Below are 14,207 nucleotides of genomic sequence, written 5' to 3' on the forward strand. Positions count from 1 at the left end.
AGGCTTGACATCAATTTCATTATGATTCTTCAAATGTTTACTCTGTTCCCACTCTGTATCCAGCACTGTGCTAGGTGCTTTGAGCTCGCAAGGTAGATAGTTTGTGCACTGAGGAGTTTCCAGTTCTTTCGAGGAATCGTTTACTGCCATTTCTTTCCTATTCTATAATTTCATGCCCAGATTACTACAGTTGCCTTGCCGGTGGTCTTCTGCCTCCAATCTTAATATTTCCAGGCAATCAGCAGACTGTTGCTGGGTAATGGCCCAAAGGCAGCCTTTATACTAAGTCATCCCCTTGCTCAAAATCTGCAGTGGAACCCTGTTATTCACTGCCTAATTTTCAAGATCCCTTAAAGTCTGCCCTCACTTTACTGCTTCACTTTACTATAAGAAGTTCACCCTTTTTGCTGTAGCTCAGTGAGGGAAATTGCTTATATAGCAGTTTCTAACTTGCCATTTAATTATCAAGAGTAATGTTATAATGCTTTGTATTTGAAGAGTGCTTTATAACTGTGCTTACACATATTCCTGTTCATATATTTATTCAATCCAAGGGTTTGACACCAGCTGATTCATATCCACTACCAATGACATATCTATAAACGACTTTTATTTCCAAAGTAAAATAGTGCTTCCAAATCTACAAAATCAAAATAACTTTCATATGTATTGATTCTGTGACATCCTTTACAATGAGTAATCTGAGAAGCATATAAAAAGATGACACAGGGACTTCCCTGGTGGCGCAGTGGTTGAGAGTCCACCTGCCGATGCAGGGGACATGGGTTCGTGCCCCGGTATGGGAAGATCTCACATGCCGCGGAGCGGCTGGGCCCGTGAGCCATGGCCGCTGAGCCTGCGCATCCGGAGCCTGTGCTCCGCAACGGGAGAGGCCACAACAGTGAGAGGCCCGCGTACCGCAAAAAATATATATATATATGACATGGGCAATATTGTACTACAAGTGTACTTATTTTTTGGAGAGGTTATTTACTTTTTTTTATGCTTTCAAGAAATTCAAACCCCGCAGATTAAAAAGTCTTTAATCCTTGTCTTATCCCAGAGGTAACTGCTATTAACCATCTCTTGGATGTTCTTCCAGACATTTCTGTTTTCTATGCTTGATGCCTTTCCTCCTATTTTGATAAAGTTTCCGACAGCAAACAACAGCATTAAGAATCATTTCATTGATTTTAGAGCTGTGGGCCCAATGGGGATTTCTTCCTGTATTCTGTTCATGTCCTGACTGCTACCAAAAAGTATTTAAGGTGCCTTAAATGTGCAAGGACTATTAAAAAATGGAAAAATTAAGAAAACGTTACATCAGAGAAAGAGAAGCCTACTCAAAGCATATGCTAATGGTAGTTACTCTATTTGGGGACAGTGTCAGGTTTACCCTTAAGCTTCTTGACAGCCAAAGAAAAGGCAGAAAACACAGAGCTGCCATACTATTTTCACTGTTTGGTAGAAAGACACAATCACCCCAGTTCATCAGAGTCTTTTCCAGAATGGCCATAAATGTATCTAAATATTTGAAGGCCTCCAAAATGTTGTGATAGTTTAGAAAGCAACGTCTTAAATTAGGTCCCTTTAATTTAAGGGACTTAATCTGTCTCAACAACAAGAAGGCATCAAAGGTCTCCTTAAAGGGAGAAGAAACTGAAAATGAGAGACTGAGTCCCCTCCAGAGTTCAGTCCTGGGACCCCATCTCCTGTTTATCTGCACTCACCACCCGGGTAATCCAATCCAGTCTCCTGGCTTTGAATACCACCTAGAAACTGAAAATAGATCTATATAGCTTCAACCTGTCCCCCCAACTACAGAGTCCTATGTCCCACTGCCTACCTACTATCCCCATCTGAACATCTACTGGGAATGTCCCCTCTCTGTGAATCCGGCCCTCCTCCAGTCTTTCCTATCTCGGTAAACCACCACCTTATCCTTCTCTCTCCCTTTCAACTCACATCAGCAAATAAGCAAATCCTGCCATAGCGACCTTCAAAATGTTTCCAGAATTTAACTTCTTTGCACCACCTCCATCCCTACCACCTGTCTGAATCACCCCCATCTCTGATGCAGATTACTGCGATAACTTGACAGATCTCTCTGCTTTCACTTCTTTTTTTTTAATGAAAAATTACAAGTGTGGACAAGAAGAGTTAATAGGATAATAAACTCCAATATGCCCAACATACTTCTCCACTTCCACTCTTGCTCCCCTAGAACCTATTCCTCACACAGCACTCAGAATGAGCCATTTAAACCTTAAATGAGGTCATGTTGCTCCTCCACACTCTCCAATGGCTTCCCATCTCAATCAGGGCAAAAGCCAGTCCTTACTCTGAACTAAATGGTCCTACATGACCTGACCTCCTGTGATCTCTCATCTCTCACTCTGTTCCCCTAGATGACTTCACTCCAGCCTGGGATGCTCCCTAAGCTCACTTTGACATAAACTTGAGCACAGTGCCCAGCACACAGTCACTATTATTGGCTTTTTACCCCCTTTACAAAAGGTTTTAATTCTTTTTTTTTTTTTTTTTTTTTTTTGGTTTTAATTCTTGATGTCATTTAATCCCCATCATAATCCTGGAAGTTATTAGGTAAGGTGGCTACTAATATTCAGAGAGGTCATGTAATTAGACAGCAGAAACAGGATTTATAGCCTGACCTAACTTCAAAGACAATTCACTTTCCCCACTGCAGTTCACCTTCTGGCTGTCAGGATCACACAGCCGTTAAAAACACAGGCTCTGGCATCAGACCACAGGAACTTGTAACTCATCTTTACCAGTTATTATGCAACTGCAGTACAGAAAAGAAATCATGTCAATCTTACTTCAAAAGATTGCAGTTTCAATTACCCAAAAGTGCTACTCCTCCAGTTCAAGAATAGAAAGCATTCTGCCTTTCTTACTGTCCAAAAAAGAGGTTCTCCTTGCTGGAACACTTCGATATTCTTTGTGTTCACGCCCTCAAGACAAAACTTAATATTCAGAGAACTCGATACAGCTCACCTACTGAGGAAACCTCAAACCTATTCCATTCCCAACATTTCCTTCAGATAGGTGCGAACATTTCTTGAAAGATGTAATGTGTACGAAACCAAATGTCCCTTGTTGTAATTATCAGCCAAAGGCTTAGCAGTTCTTATATCCAGATTTAAATCTCCCATAATGCTTTATATTATGGAATATAAAACACAGCAATCATATTTACATGAAGAGACTATCTTAAGTGATACCCTTAACTTTGCGCTTGGCCAGGTGATTTCCTTTGGCCAATGAAAGGTGAGTAGAAGTGACACGCCACTACTAAACAGAAGCTTTATGAGACACCAAGGGGATCCATTTTTATTTTCCCTCTGCCAGAAGAACAGCCATGATGAAAGTTGCTCCTTCAGCTGGGATCCTGAAATTATTAAGACACATAAAGCAGAGACACAGCTGACCAGAAGCTGAAAGGTCAGGTAGGTATGAAATTACCCTTTTTTTTTAAAATAAATTTATTTTATTTATTTATTTTTATTTTTGGCTGTGTTGGGTCTTCCCTCCTGTGAGTGGACTTTCTCTAATTGCGGCGAGTGGGGGCTACTCTTCGTTGCGGTGCGTGGGCTTCTCATTGCAGTGGCTTCTCTTGTTGCGGAGCATGGGCTCTAGGCATGTGGGCTTCAGTAGTTGCGGCCCATGGTCTCAGTAGTTGTGGCTCATGGTCTCTAGAGCGTAGGCTCAGTAGTTGTGGCGCACAGGCTCAGTTGCTCCGCGGCATGTGGGATCTTCCCGAACCAGGGCTCGAACCTGTGACCCCTGCACTGGCAGGTGGATTCTTAACCTCTGCACCACCAGGGAAGTCCTGAAATTATCCTTTATTATTATAAACCATTGAGATTTGTCTGTTAACTCAGCATAACCTAGTAAAAGTTGACTTATACGAGAAACAAGGTACTCCATTTCTTAAGGTCTTACTTCTTACTGGCCTCTGAGCTAGTCATAGGATTAACTGATTAGTAATTTTTCCACAAACAAGATACTCCGATGTTATAAATCCTAGGTTTGCTTACTCCTCTTTACTATTTTTTGCTTACTCAGGTAAAAATATGCTGACCAGAACAAAATTAACGCAGGAGAAATGTTAGTGCACATGATAAAACCTGAACTCAGGGCATCTGTGTTTTAAAAAAGTTAAAGCAGAGGGTAGTGGTGGTTAGGGAAGAACAAAACCCATTGGTAGCCTAGAAAGTTCACAGCTAGGTCACAGGCTAAAAAGTGGTAGAAAATATCAGTGAAAAGTTCTACATTTTCACATAAACTAAACTAAACTAAACCTGGCTCTCCAGCCAAGTTTGGCAAATATTTTTCCCAAAACACTAATTTTCTGCCTTTTGGGACTTTCACAAGCACTGGCTGCAATACCATCCCTGAGGCAATGACAAAATAAACAGATACACTGTCCCTGTTTACCTTTTTCTTAGAACTGAAAAACTCCAATCTGAGTTCAACAAATTCAAAGGTAATAAATACAGGAAAACTGATCCACATAAACACATATTGCTGCAAAAGGTTTTACAAAACAAGTTTATAAACTAAGATTATAAATTCGTCACAACAAAAACAGCAGGAATTTATTCAACCAATCTCAAAGACACACCAACCACTCCCCAGCCCACCCCACCCCCCAAAAAGGGCTACATCAAACAATAAAGGAACGAATGAACAAAGTCCCTTCTTTACAAAAGGCAATATTCTAGGTCCCTTAGGAGATACAAAAGATAAAATGAGATACTTGCATTTACGGAATTGAGTGGAAAAGATGTAAATAAATAAAAAGTTGTAAGTATTAATAAATAAATAGCAATATATCTTTTTTAAAGGAAAAAAAAAAGTTACAACATGTGCCTTTAGGCCCTGACATGAAATATTTTGGGGAAAATCTGGCAAAAAAGGCCTGAACTATACACCCCCTGACCAAATACCACAATATCAAAATTTGTCCTTGCCCCAAGAAGTAGATTGGATTAACAGAGAATGGCTATGACCTTAAACAAGGAATATCCAAAGTCTCTGTGTCCCTTCCATAAAGATATATGCTAGGTCTGGACAGCCGAAGAGTGTGGTTAGCAAGATGAACAAAGATGCGCAGAGAGCAGCAACTAACCAAAAGTTGATAGAAACTGGAGAAAGAGAACGCCTCAAAGAGTTGCTGAGAGCTAAATTAATTGAACGTGGCTGGAAGGATCAGTTGAAGGCACACTGTAAAGGTAATTAAAGAAAAAGGACTAGAACACGTTGCTGTTGATGACTTGGTGGCTGAAATCACACCAAGAGGCAGAGCCCTGGTACCTGACGGTGTAAAGAAAGAGCTCCTACAAAGAATAAGAACATTCCTTGCTCAGCATGCCAGCCTTTAAGACTGAATTAGATTGTGTTGTTTTGTGGTTTTATTTCTGAAAGTAAAATCTGCCATAAATTAGGAATTGATTTCCCAAAATAAAATCCTTTTTTGTATGATGATATACAGTTTTCAGTAATGATGTATACAATTGTATTGATTTTTTTCCCTAAATTTGTTATTTTAATAAATATCTCATGAATGAAAAAAAAAAAGATATATGCTGAGGAAGAAAAGTATATTCAATATCCTGCTTAGGTCTTCTTTGTTTAGAAAACCTGGCTGCTTGTTCAGTATTTTATTACACATCTCTGTAAACAAATTGGGAGAAATTTGTCTCTCTGTATTCCCTGATAAGATGTAGGAAAACTGGGATTGGGAGGTCAATGTGGGCCAACAATTTTAGCCCAGGAAAGATATTAATAAATATTGGGCCATACATCTGCCCTACGTACCTACCCCGCACTCATTTAGATATTCCCCACAAAGACTTGGCTGTACACAAATCCACTCCTATGTCCGTACCAACTGCCAAGTACATCAGGCAAACCACTGAGATTACTAAAACCTCCCACTTTTGGTGTATTCCTCAATACACCATCTTCCAACTGATCCCCCCACAATAAAACTCATGCAAGTGCCCCTTTAATTAAAAAAAATTTTAACTGTTATAAAAGCTTCCATTTGAAAAATTTTTATGAAAGAGATTTAAAAAATAATACTTTGGATTCCCCGATTCCAAACATTTAGTTATGAACATGCACTTATTTCTTACCTTATCAATATATTTACACTTACAAAGATTCATCTTGCACCAGTCTTCTACATCGAAAAATTACAGCCCACAATATACCAAATTCAAGAATTTCCTGTTATATAATGAATGTCGGCTCATCTTTCTCAGTTCTATTAAGTTGCAAATTCTATGAAACTAGTTTACTTTAAAAAGTAAGTTACAAAGTTAGCTGCAACGGGGAAAAAAATTTTGTTGGCAGAAGAAAAAAATAGTGATGAAATTTGACCTTGACAAATTATTTGATGTGAATACAAAGGCCTCTGGCTTGTGAAGACATGGGCTCAACCTGTGACCTGTGTATTTTAGTTCCTAGCCACTGAATGAAAAGAAAAATATATCAACTTACCAACAACTGATGCACCTCTTTCTGCAAAAGCCAGGGCATAGGCTCGGCCCAATCCTATTGAAAAAAAAAGAAAAAAATCAGAAGGTTGAGCAAATGTTAGCATAATTTTTCTCAACTCAATCCCTATTGCAAAGTAACTGGTGAACAATTAATTACATTACAAGGGTAGAGCCTTCATTGGCACTCTCAGCCTCTACTTCACCTACTTCTACTTTGAGGGGCTGGAAAGCTTAAAACTGTATTTTCCACCTATTCTACCTACCATTTCCTATCATTCTACCTAGCTTCTAGGATGGATGCTAGATGTGAATTGGGTTCCACCATTAAACGCATTTGCATGAAATGTGGAAGGAGGAAATGAGGCAGAAGCCACCTTACTGTGACTTTTGGATGTTACTGTTGGTTAAGAAGGTGATTTCTTGAGGCTTCCTAGATATTAAGCAGATATAGTGGCAGCTTCTAGATCTAGCTCCCTAATTTCTGGATGGCAGCTTCCATTCTCTAGATCCCTGGGGCCAGTGGCTATTTGGGCTGTGGCAGTTCCAATGGTAGCCTCAGAGGTAGTGGCTCCACTAATGGACCAGTTTTATACTGTTCCACAAGGAATTCCAAGAGGAATTGCCTAAAACCCAACTGCCTAAATTAAGTCCTTTCCTGTTTCAAATATCTAGTGGTTTCTATATCCTGCTCAGAACCTTGACTACATAATCACCAAACACAGGAAATATTTAATTCAGACTCAAAGGTATGAGGTGTAAATTTATACATCCAAAAATGGATACGTGCCTATATAAATTTTATAGGCAGAGAATATCTCAGGAAGACTATATAAGAGACTGGCAATTAGTGGTTACCTCTGGGGAACAGAATTGTGTAACTAGCAACAAGGGGTGGAAAGCTTACTTCTGTATTGTTTAAATCATTTTAACATGCATACGTTTTTTAAAATGTAATTGATAAATTTAATTGGTAGTTAATTTAATTTGAATTGATAAACAAGTAAACAAATATTGAGATGGCTAAATTATCAGGCTCTTCTAAAAAGAACCCAAACTATAAAGTTTTCCAAAACTAAAAGATCACCAAATAATTTATTTTAAAATTTAATCCACTCTGAATGGATGAGAGAGAACCCACCCAATATAATAACTCAAGTCTCCTCATATTTTATCAGATCTAGGCTGAAGCATTTGCTCTAAACATGAGGTTTTCAGAGAAATCAAATACTCATAACCAGAACGCAAAAAAAAAAAAAAAAATGGTAAAGTGGAAAATCATCAGATGAAAGAAATGGGGTATGTCTCTAGTACAGATTGATCTAAGTTAATCAGAGAATTATCTCAAAACCAAGCTATACAATACTCTGAAAAGATATGTAAGTAATCTACTTTTACCATAAAGGCCCATGCAAACTGTACACAAATCTGTATATAAAGTTAAAAGTGACATTCTCCTCCCTGTTTCCCTGTAACACCACTTGTCCATTAACAGGTTCGCTAAGTGTCCTCCCATGTTTTTATATCTGTGCTTACATAAACATTATTTAAATACTTTATGTGTCTTAGTCTGTCTCCCCAACTAAACTAGAAGATCCTTGTAGGTTGAGATTATGTCGTTCTTTTACATTTCCCACAATGCCCAGCACATCTTTACAGTCAAAATGCACAAAAAGTTAAATCCAAGAGCCTCTATTTTCTCTTAATCCTCTTTTAAATCCTGTCTTAACTTTCTCCCACACCTAAGTTCATTGTCAACTGTCCTCTCTTCCCCATTTCTCTTCAGACCTTAACTTCTTTAGCATTGTCAAATATCAGTTGATTCTTTTCTCACAGTGCTTGTTCAGTGCTCTCTTCAGTGGGTTAGACTTTTCTCTGCTTCAAGTTGACAGAGCCTCTGAGATTAGCTTCCTGGACTATTTCACCTTCTAGCTTTACCAATCAAAGGAAGTCAAATGACTTCGAAACCTCTCCTGACTCCAGAATCTCCAACTACTCACACACTTCTCACTTCACTATCTCCAGATCTACAGCTTGCTATTTTATAACCATCTCAAATTCACAATGGCCAGACTCCCTTCTTCCATGGCCCACCTCCACCACTCTCACAACTACATCCCCAGCAACTACTACAATCAGCTAATAAATACGAATTCCCATTATCCCACCCATCATGGCAAAATTGTTTACCTTAATCCTAGACAATTCTAAACCTCTCCTTCCAGGTCTCCCATTAAACTATTCAATATTCCAAGCTAAACAACAGCACCTGAATAGTGCAAAGATATTTCTATTCATCTCTAGAACACGCATGGGTTGGAGTCAGACTAATTCCCAGACACAGGCCTGGCAGGCATTCACGGACACCCTCCTGGGATGTTTAGCAGTGCCTCAATTCTACAGATATGTATCCTTAAATGAGAACCCCAAGACCTCAAGGACAACAGTCTTCATGATAGGACTGGAATTAGATCTAATCTCCCTTTCATAATGATGGCCCACTGTAGACCTAATGACAGTCTCAACTTTACCACAAAATTATATCTGCCCCAGATCAGTATTCAAATCTAATGGCTAGTAATTGTATCATAATCCAGGCTCTTTAAAATATGAATCAGTTCATGAACAGGAGGTGCTAAATTCAGAACTGTCTAGTCACAACCCATTAATACTTCACAAAATCAACTTAGTGGGTTGTAATCTGCATTTACTTAATGAAAAAGAATAGAAAAGTTCAAAGTGCACTGCATTTACTATGTACCGTGTCATGAGCTTGTTTCAAATATAGTGTGTGTGCGTATACCAGGTCTTGGTATAAAATGTATTTCATACTGTGAATCACTCACTGTCAAAAGAGGTTAAATTTATACATTTAACCTCATGTTTTATACATAAAACATGTTTTATACATAAAACATGAGTGCATTACTTATTTCCATCAAAAGCAAAGTGTAAACAAAATGTTTTCCCCAAAACATAATCATTTTAGAATAAATATAGCTATGGATATAAAACATTTGGCCACCAATTAATACTAAAGATATTTTCTGAAAGGAAGCATGCGAATCCATTTTATAAATGGAGACATGAAAATACGTATGAATTAACTGTCAGAATTCCACTGTTTGTGACTTTTAATATATAATTCAAATTAATTCTGCATTAAGTCCATTCTAGGTATAAGGCACTACCAGTGGGTAATCAAAGGCCCATAAGGTCAAGGTCCCTGCACTTGGAGATTACAGAGATCATGGACAGGTGGGAAATAGTGTAAAACCTCACTGCAAAGCATCCGTGTGGGTATGAGTGGTTTGTCTTAAATTTTGTCCTTTAAACATAGGGTTACTTTGGGACTTCCCTGGTGGTGCAGTGGTTAAAAATCCACCTGCCAATGCAGGGGACACGGGTTCAAGCCCTGGTCCGGGAAGATCCCACATGCCATGGAGCAACTAAGCCTAAGCGCCTAGAGCCCGGCTCTGCGACAAGAGAAGCCACCGCAAAAAGAGGTCCGCACACCGCAACAAAGACCTGATGCAGCCATAAACAAATAAATAAATAGAAATAAAAATAGGGTTATTTCACATAACCAATCTCCACTTGGCTTCTGAAATACAGGAAGATCTGGTCCACTTCAGAAAGGCCTCTGATCTCCAGTTCCTACTGCCCCCACACCACTCTCATTTTATTCCTCTATCGCCTGCCTGAGTCCTGCAGGCATTCTGCTCTCCAGTTCCTACTGCCCCCACCCCACTCTTATTTTATTCCTCTATCGCCTGCCTGAGTCCTGCAGGCATTGGAGTTTGCAATCCGCTTGATAAACACACAAAGTCCAAAACGGAGGACTCTTATCAGATGCCTTTTTCTAAAGAAGGCCCTCTCAAGAACTTAAAATCATCCGACAGAGGGAAAGATGACTGACTTTTCAAAGGCAAGGGGCTGACATTTCTACTCCTGCGGGGGTGATTCCAGTCCCCAGACGGCTTTTCAGCCACGTTTAAAACACTTGACAGAGGCCTAGGGAGTCTATTAACAGGAAGAGTCGCAATCGATACGCACAGACGGGCGTCGGGATGAATTTTACCTAGTTTTGCAACCCGCAGCCGAGCCCGGCCTCTCTCCTCTCATGACCTGAAGCCTTGAGAAGCTCCCACAGGGTTGGGGGGGTGGAGAAGTGGGCTGCACCAGGAGTTTCTGGCTCCCCACTCAAGGCTGGCCAGCCCCTTCTCTCCATCCTCAGCCGATTAGGCGCCCGGAGAACAATCGTTGTCTGTCCTCCCACCCTCAACCCCATCGAGTCCAGTCGCTCGCTCCCCAAGCCGCCCCGCCACCGCTGCCCGCAGCCCAGATGCTGAGATCGCAACTACGCCTGCGTGCAGATTCCAGACCAAAAAAGGGGGACTCCCAGCACGAGAGCGAGCTGGAGGACGCCGGCCCTCTAGCCTTCGCGTACTCACCTCCCCCCGCGCCGGTGACCAGTACCACCCGCCCGTCGAACCTCAACGGCACGGCCATAAGTCCAGCCTGCAGCGACACACATACACTAGCAGAACTACTGGAGTTCAGACTGCGGGACAAGGAGGACAGGAGGTAAGGCTGGGTCAGGACGGCAATGACCTGCCAGTTTCTGCGGAGGAGAGAAACGCCGAAGTTTTCCAAGTGCGCCTGCGCAGCGATCCCTTGGAACTCTGGGAAATGTAGTCCAGCATGCCTCCAGTCGCGGCGAGAGCCTGCCCAAGAAGCTTGGCTTGAAAGGGCCAGTTCTGCGGCCGGAAGTAATGGGAGCTGCTGGGAACTGTGTAGTAAAATGATTGACTACCCTAACTTCATTCATACTTTCATCCATCGTTTTGTCATTCACTCAACAAGAGTTTTCTGGATTTAGGCGAGGATGCAGCCCCTATTCCTAAGTAGCTTTCAGAAATAGCAAGGGGTGGGCTTCCCTGGTGGCGCGGTGGTTGAGAGTCCACCTGCCGATTCAGGGGACATGGGTTCGTGTCCCGGTCCGGAAAGATCCCACATGCTGCGGAAAGGCTGTGCCCATGAGCCATGGCCGCTGAGCCTGCGCGTCCGGAGCCTGTGCTCCACAACGCGAGAGGCCGCAACAGTGAGAGACCCGCGTACCGCAGGAAAAAAAAAAAAAAAAAAAAAAAAATATATATATATATATATATATATAGCAAGGGGTAAAAAGGATTTCTTAGAATGTAATCCTTGGACCTCTTGGATGGAAACCATGTGGAAAGACGCAGAGTCCTGGGCCCCCAGGCTGACCTCCCAAATGGAACCGTTACCAATGGACCCTCACTAAAGTCCTAGCCAGGCGCCGACACCCAGGGAGGTTCTTTTTCCGCTCAGATTCGCACAGCCAATCATGAAACCTATGCTGAGACTGGAACAGCAGAAGCTTTAATTAATGGCCAAAGAATGGAGAAGCGCAAATTTAGTTCGCAAATCAACTTCACAACCCAATTGGGACAGAGACACCATATGTTTAGGAGGGCCGAGGTAAAAGGGAGGGATTTGGAAAGAGTGGGAGGCATACTCACGTCTTATCTGAGAACAGGGTTGTGGTTTGGACACAGAACTGATGCAACACTTTTTCAGTCCTTGTATGGGCTTTTCCAGATGTTGTCAAGGCGATCGTCACCTGTCATGGTACTGGTGGATGGGTCCTTTAGCATGCTAACGCATATAATGAGGATCAAGGTCTACTAGAAGTCAAATCTTCTGTCATCTTGGGTCTAGTTGTTCTAACCAGTCCTTGCTTTTCTCTTTGCAGCTTCCTCCTGAACTTAGATAAGAACAACTGGTTTCCATTCGAGGGAGGGGCAGGGATATGATTCTGGGGCAACAGACTTGGTAACAGAATCTCAGGGGACAAAAAAATGTCAACAGGTGCTCCTAAATGATTTTTGCTTTTGGATGGTGAGTACAGTCAAATGATGTAGGTTTTCTCAATTTTGACACTATTGAAATTTGGGGTCAATAATTTTTTTGTTATGTGGGGTTGTTCAGTGCACTGTAAGATGTCTAGAAACATCCCTGACCTCTACCCACTAGATGCCAGTAGCACCCCCCCAAGTCACAAAAATCAAAATTGCCTCCAGACATTGCCAAATGTCCTCAGTTGGGGTGGGGTGGGGATAATCCCTGAATGAGAACAACTAGTTTATAATAAGATAAACTAAGCCTCAGAAGTAACATTTTTGGAAACATAATTTTACTAGAAAATATAAACTTTAATGTTTATTTTCCAAGGTGAAAATAATGCTTTCTAAATAGTTACTAAATAGCTTCAGTGGTGTCCAATTTTCAAGCGTGAAATTTCATTTTGGATATTGTCACGCATTTTAACACAACTGAATTGAACATATGAATCTTCATGTGGTGTCTCATAAGTCAATACCTTAGGCAAAGAGGAATCTGAAACTTTTTGAATAATAGCTATGTTTGGTTTCTGATTAAGTCTCCATTTGTTCACACTCTCAATATACTATCTCTGTCCAAAAGACATAGTGATGATATGGGCTTCCCTAGTGGCACAGTGGTTAAGAATCTGCATGCCAATGCAGGGGACACGGGTTCAAGCCCTGGTCCGGGAAGATCCCACAGGATGTGGAGCAACTAGGCCCGTGCCCCACAACTACTGATCCTGTGCTCTAGACCCCACGAGCCACAACTACTGAGCCCACGTGCTGCAACTACTGAAGCCCCGGCACCTAGAGCCCGTGTTCCACAACAAGAGAAGCCACCACAATGAGAAGCCCATGCATTGCAACAAAGAGTAGCCCCCACTCGCCACAACTAGAGAAAGCCCATTTGCAGCAATGAAGACCCAACGCAGCCAAAAATAAAATAAATTTTAAAAAATTTAAAAAAGACATAGTGATGATAAATAAAATACAAAAAGAGAATTATAAAGCTAGGATCAAATAAAAATCTTTGTATTTCCAGATAGAAACCCAAAGCAGAGAATGGGGCTATATTCACAGATCTATCCTCACAACTTACTGGAATCCAAGTGCAGAAGCAGGAAAATATACCTGGAAGGTAAAGGTGATAAAGGAGATTGGGGCTCAGCTCTCTGAGAAGTCATCAGCTAGTGTCCTTCTGTTAAAAAAAAATTTTTTTTAATAGCCATCCTGAAACTCTGCCTGGGGTTCAGTTGATACATAGAAAGAAACTTCCTCCGTGAATATTGGACATTCCTTATGAGAGCATTTTACTTCTTCCTGAAGTTTATCCTTTAGAAAAGAGCTTGCCAGATGAGGTGTCATGAATGGATTACAGATGTGCATGAAATTTTGATATCCTCAACCCTTAGTGCGGCTGTGGAGAACAGAATGGCTAGAACGCCCTGGCTGATCTCTGACCTGTGACCATTCTTATCTAGAGTTGACCCTTGAACAACATGAGTTTGAACTGTGCAGGACCACTTATGGGTGAATTTTTTTTCAATAGTAAATGCTACAGTACTACAAGATCTGAGGTTAGTTGAATCCATGGTGTGGCACCATGGATATGAAGGACCAACTATAAATTATATGAGGACTTTCAACTGCACAGAGGGTCAGCGCCCCAACCCCTGTGCTGTTCAAGGGGTTGTTCAACCCCTGTGTTGTTCAGCGCCCCAACCCCTGTGTACTTCTGTCAGAATACTGCAGGAATATTTTATATGTG

At 41.2% G+C, this 14,207-nt stretch overlaps 1 protein-coding gene and 1 pseudogene across 3 annotated transcripts in view; one reads left to right on the top strand and one right to left on the bottom strand.

The window, feature by feature from the left end:
* The window catches only part of HSD17B4 (hydroxysteroid 17-beta dehydrogenase 4), a 90,774-nt gene extending 79,593 nt beyond the window's left edge, over positions 1–11,181 (bottom strand). For 2 of the 3 annotated variants that reach the window (XM_032627898.1, XM_032627899.1), the window contains exons 1-2: positions 10,982–11,181; positions 6,532–6,585 (exon numbers count right to left, since the gene is read on the bottom strand). In XM_032627898.1, the coding sequence (XP_032483789.1) occupies positions 6,532–6,585; positions 10,982–11,039 (112 nt within the window). In that variant the 5' untranslated portion in view covers positions 11,040–11,181. Of the gene's footprint in view, positions 1–6,531; positions 6,586–10,608; positions 10,896–10,981 lie in introns of those variants that run through there. The other variant, XM_032627900.1, reaches the window with a different exon arrangement.
* LOC116751687 lies at positions 5,100–5,701 on the top strand (annotated as a pseudogene).
* Positions 11,182–14,207: the final 3,026 nt, after the last annotated feature.

This window comes from Phocoena sinus, chromosome 3 (genome assembly GCF_008692025.1).
Source record: "Phocoena sinus isolate mPhoSin1 chromosome 3, mPhoSin1.pri, whole genome shotgun sequence".
Taxonomy (NCBI): Eukaryota; Metazoa; Chordata; class Mammalia; order Artiodactyla; family Phocoenidae; genus Phocoena; species Phocoena sinus.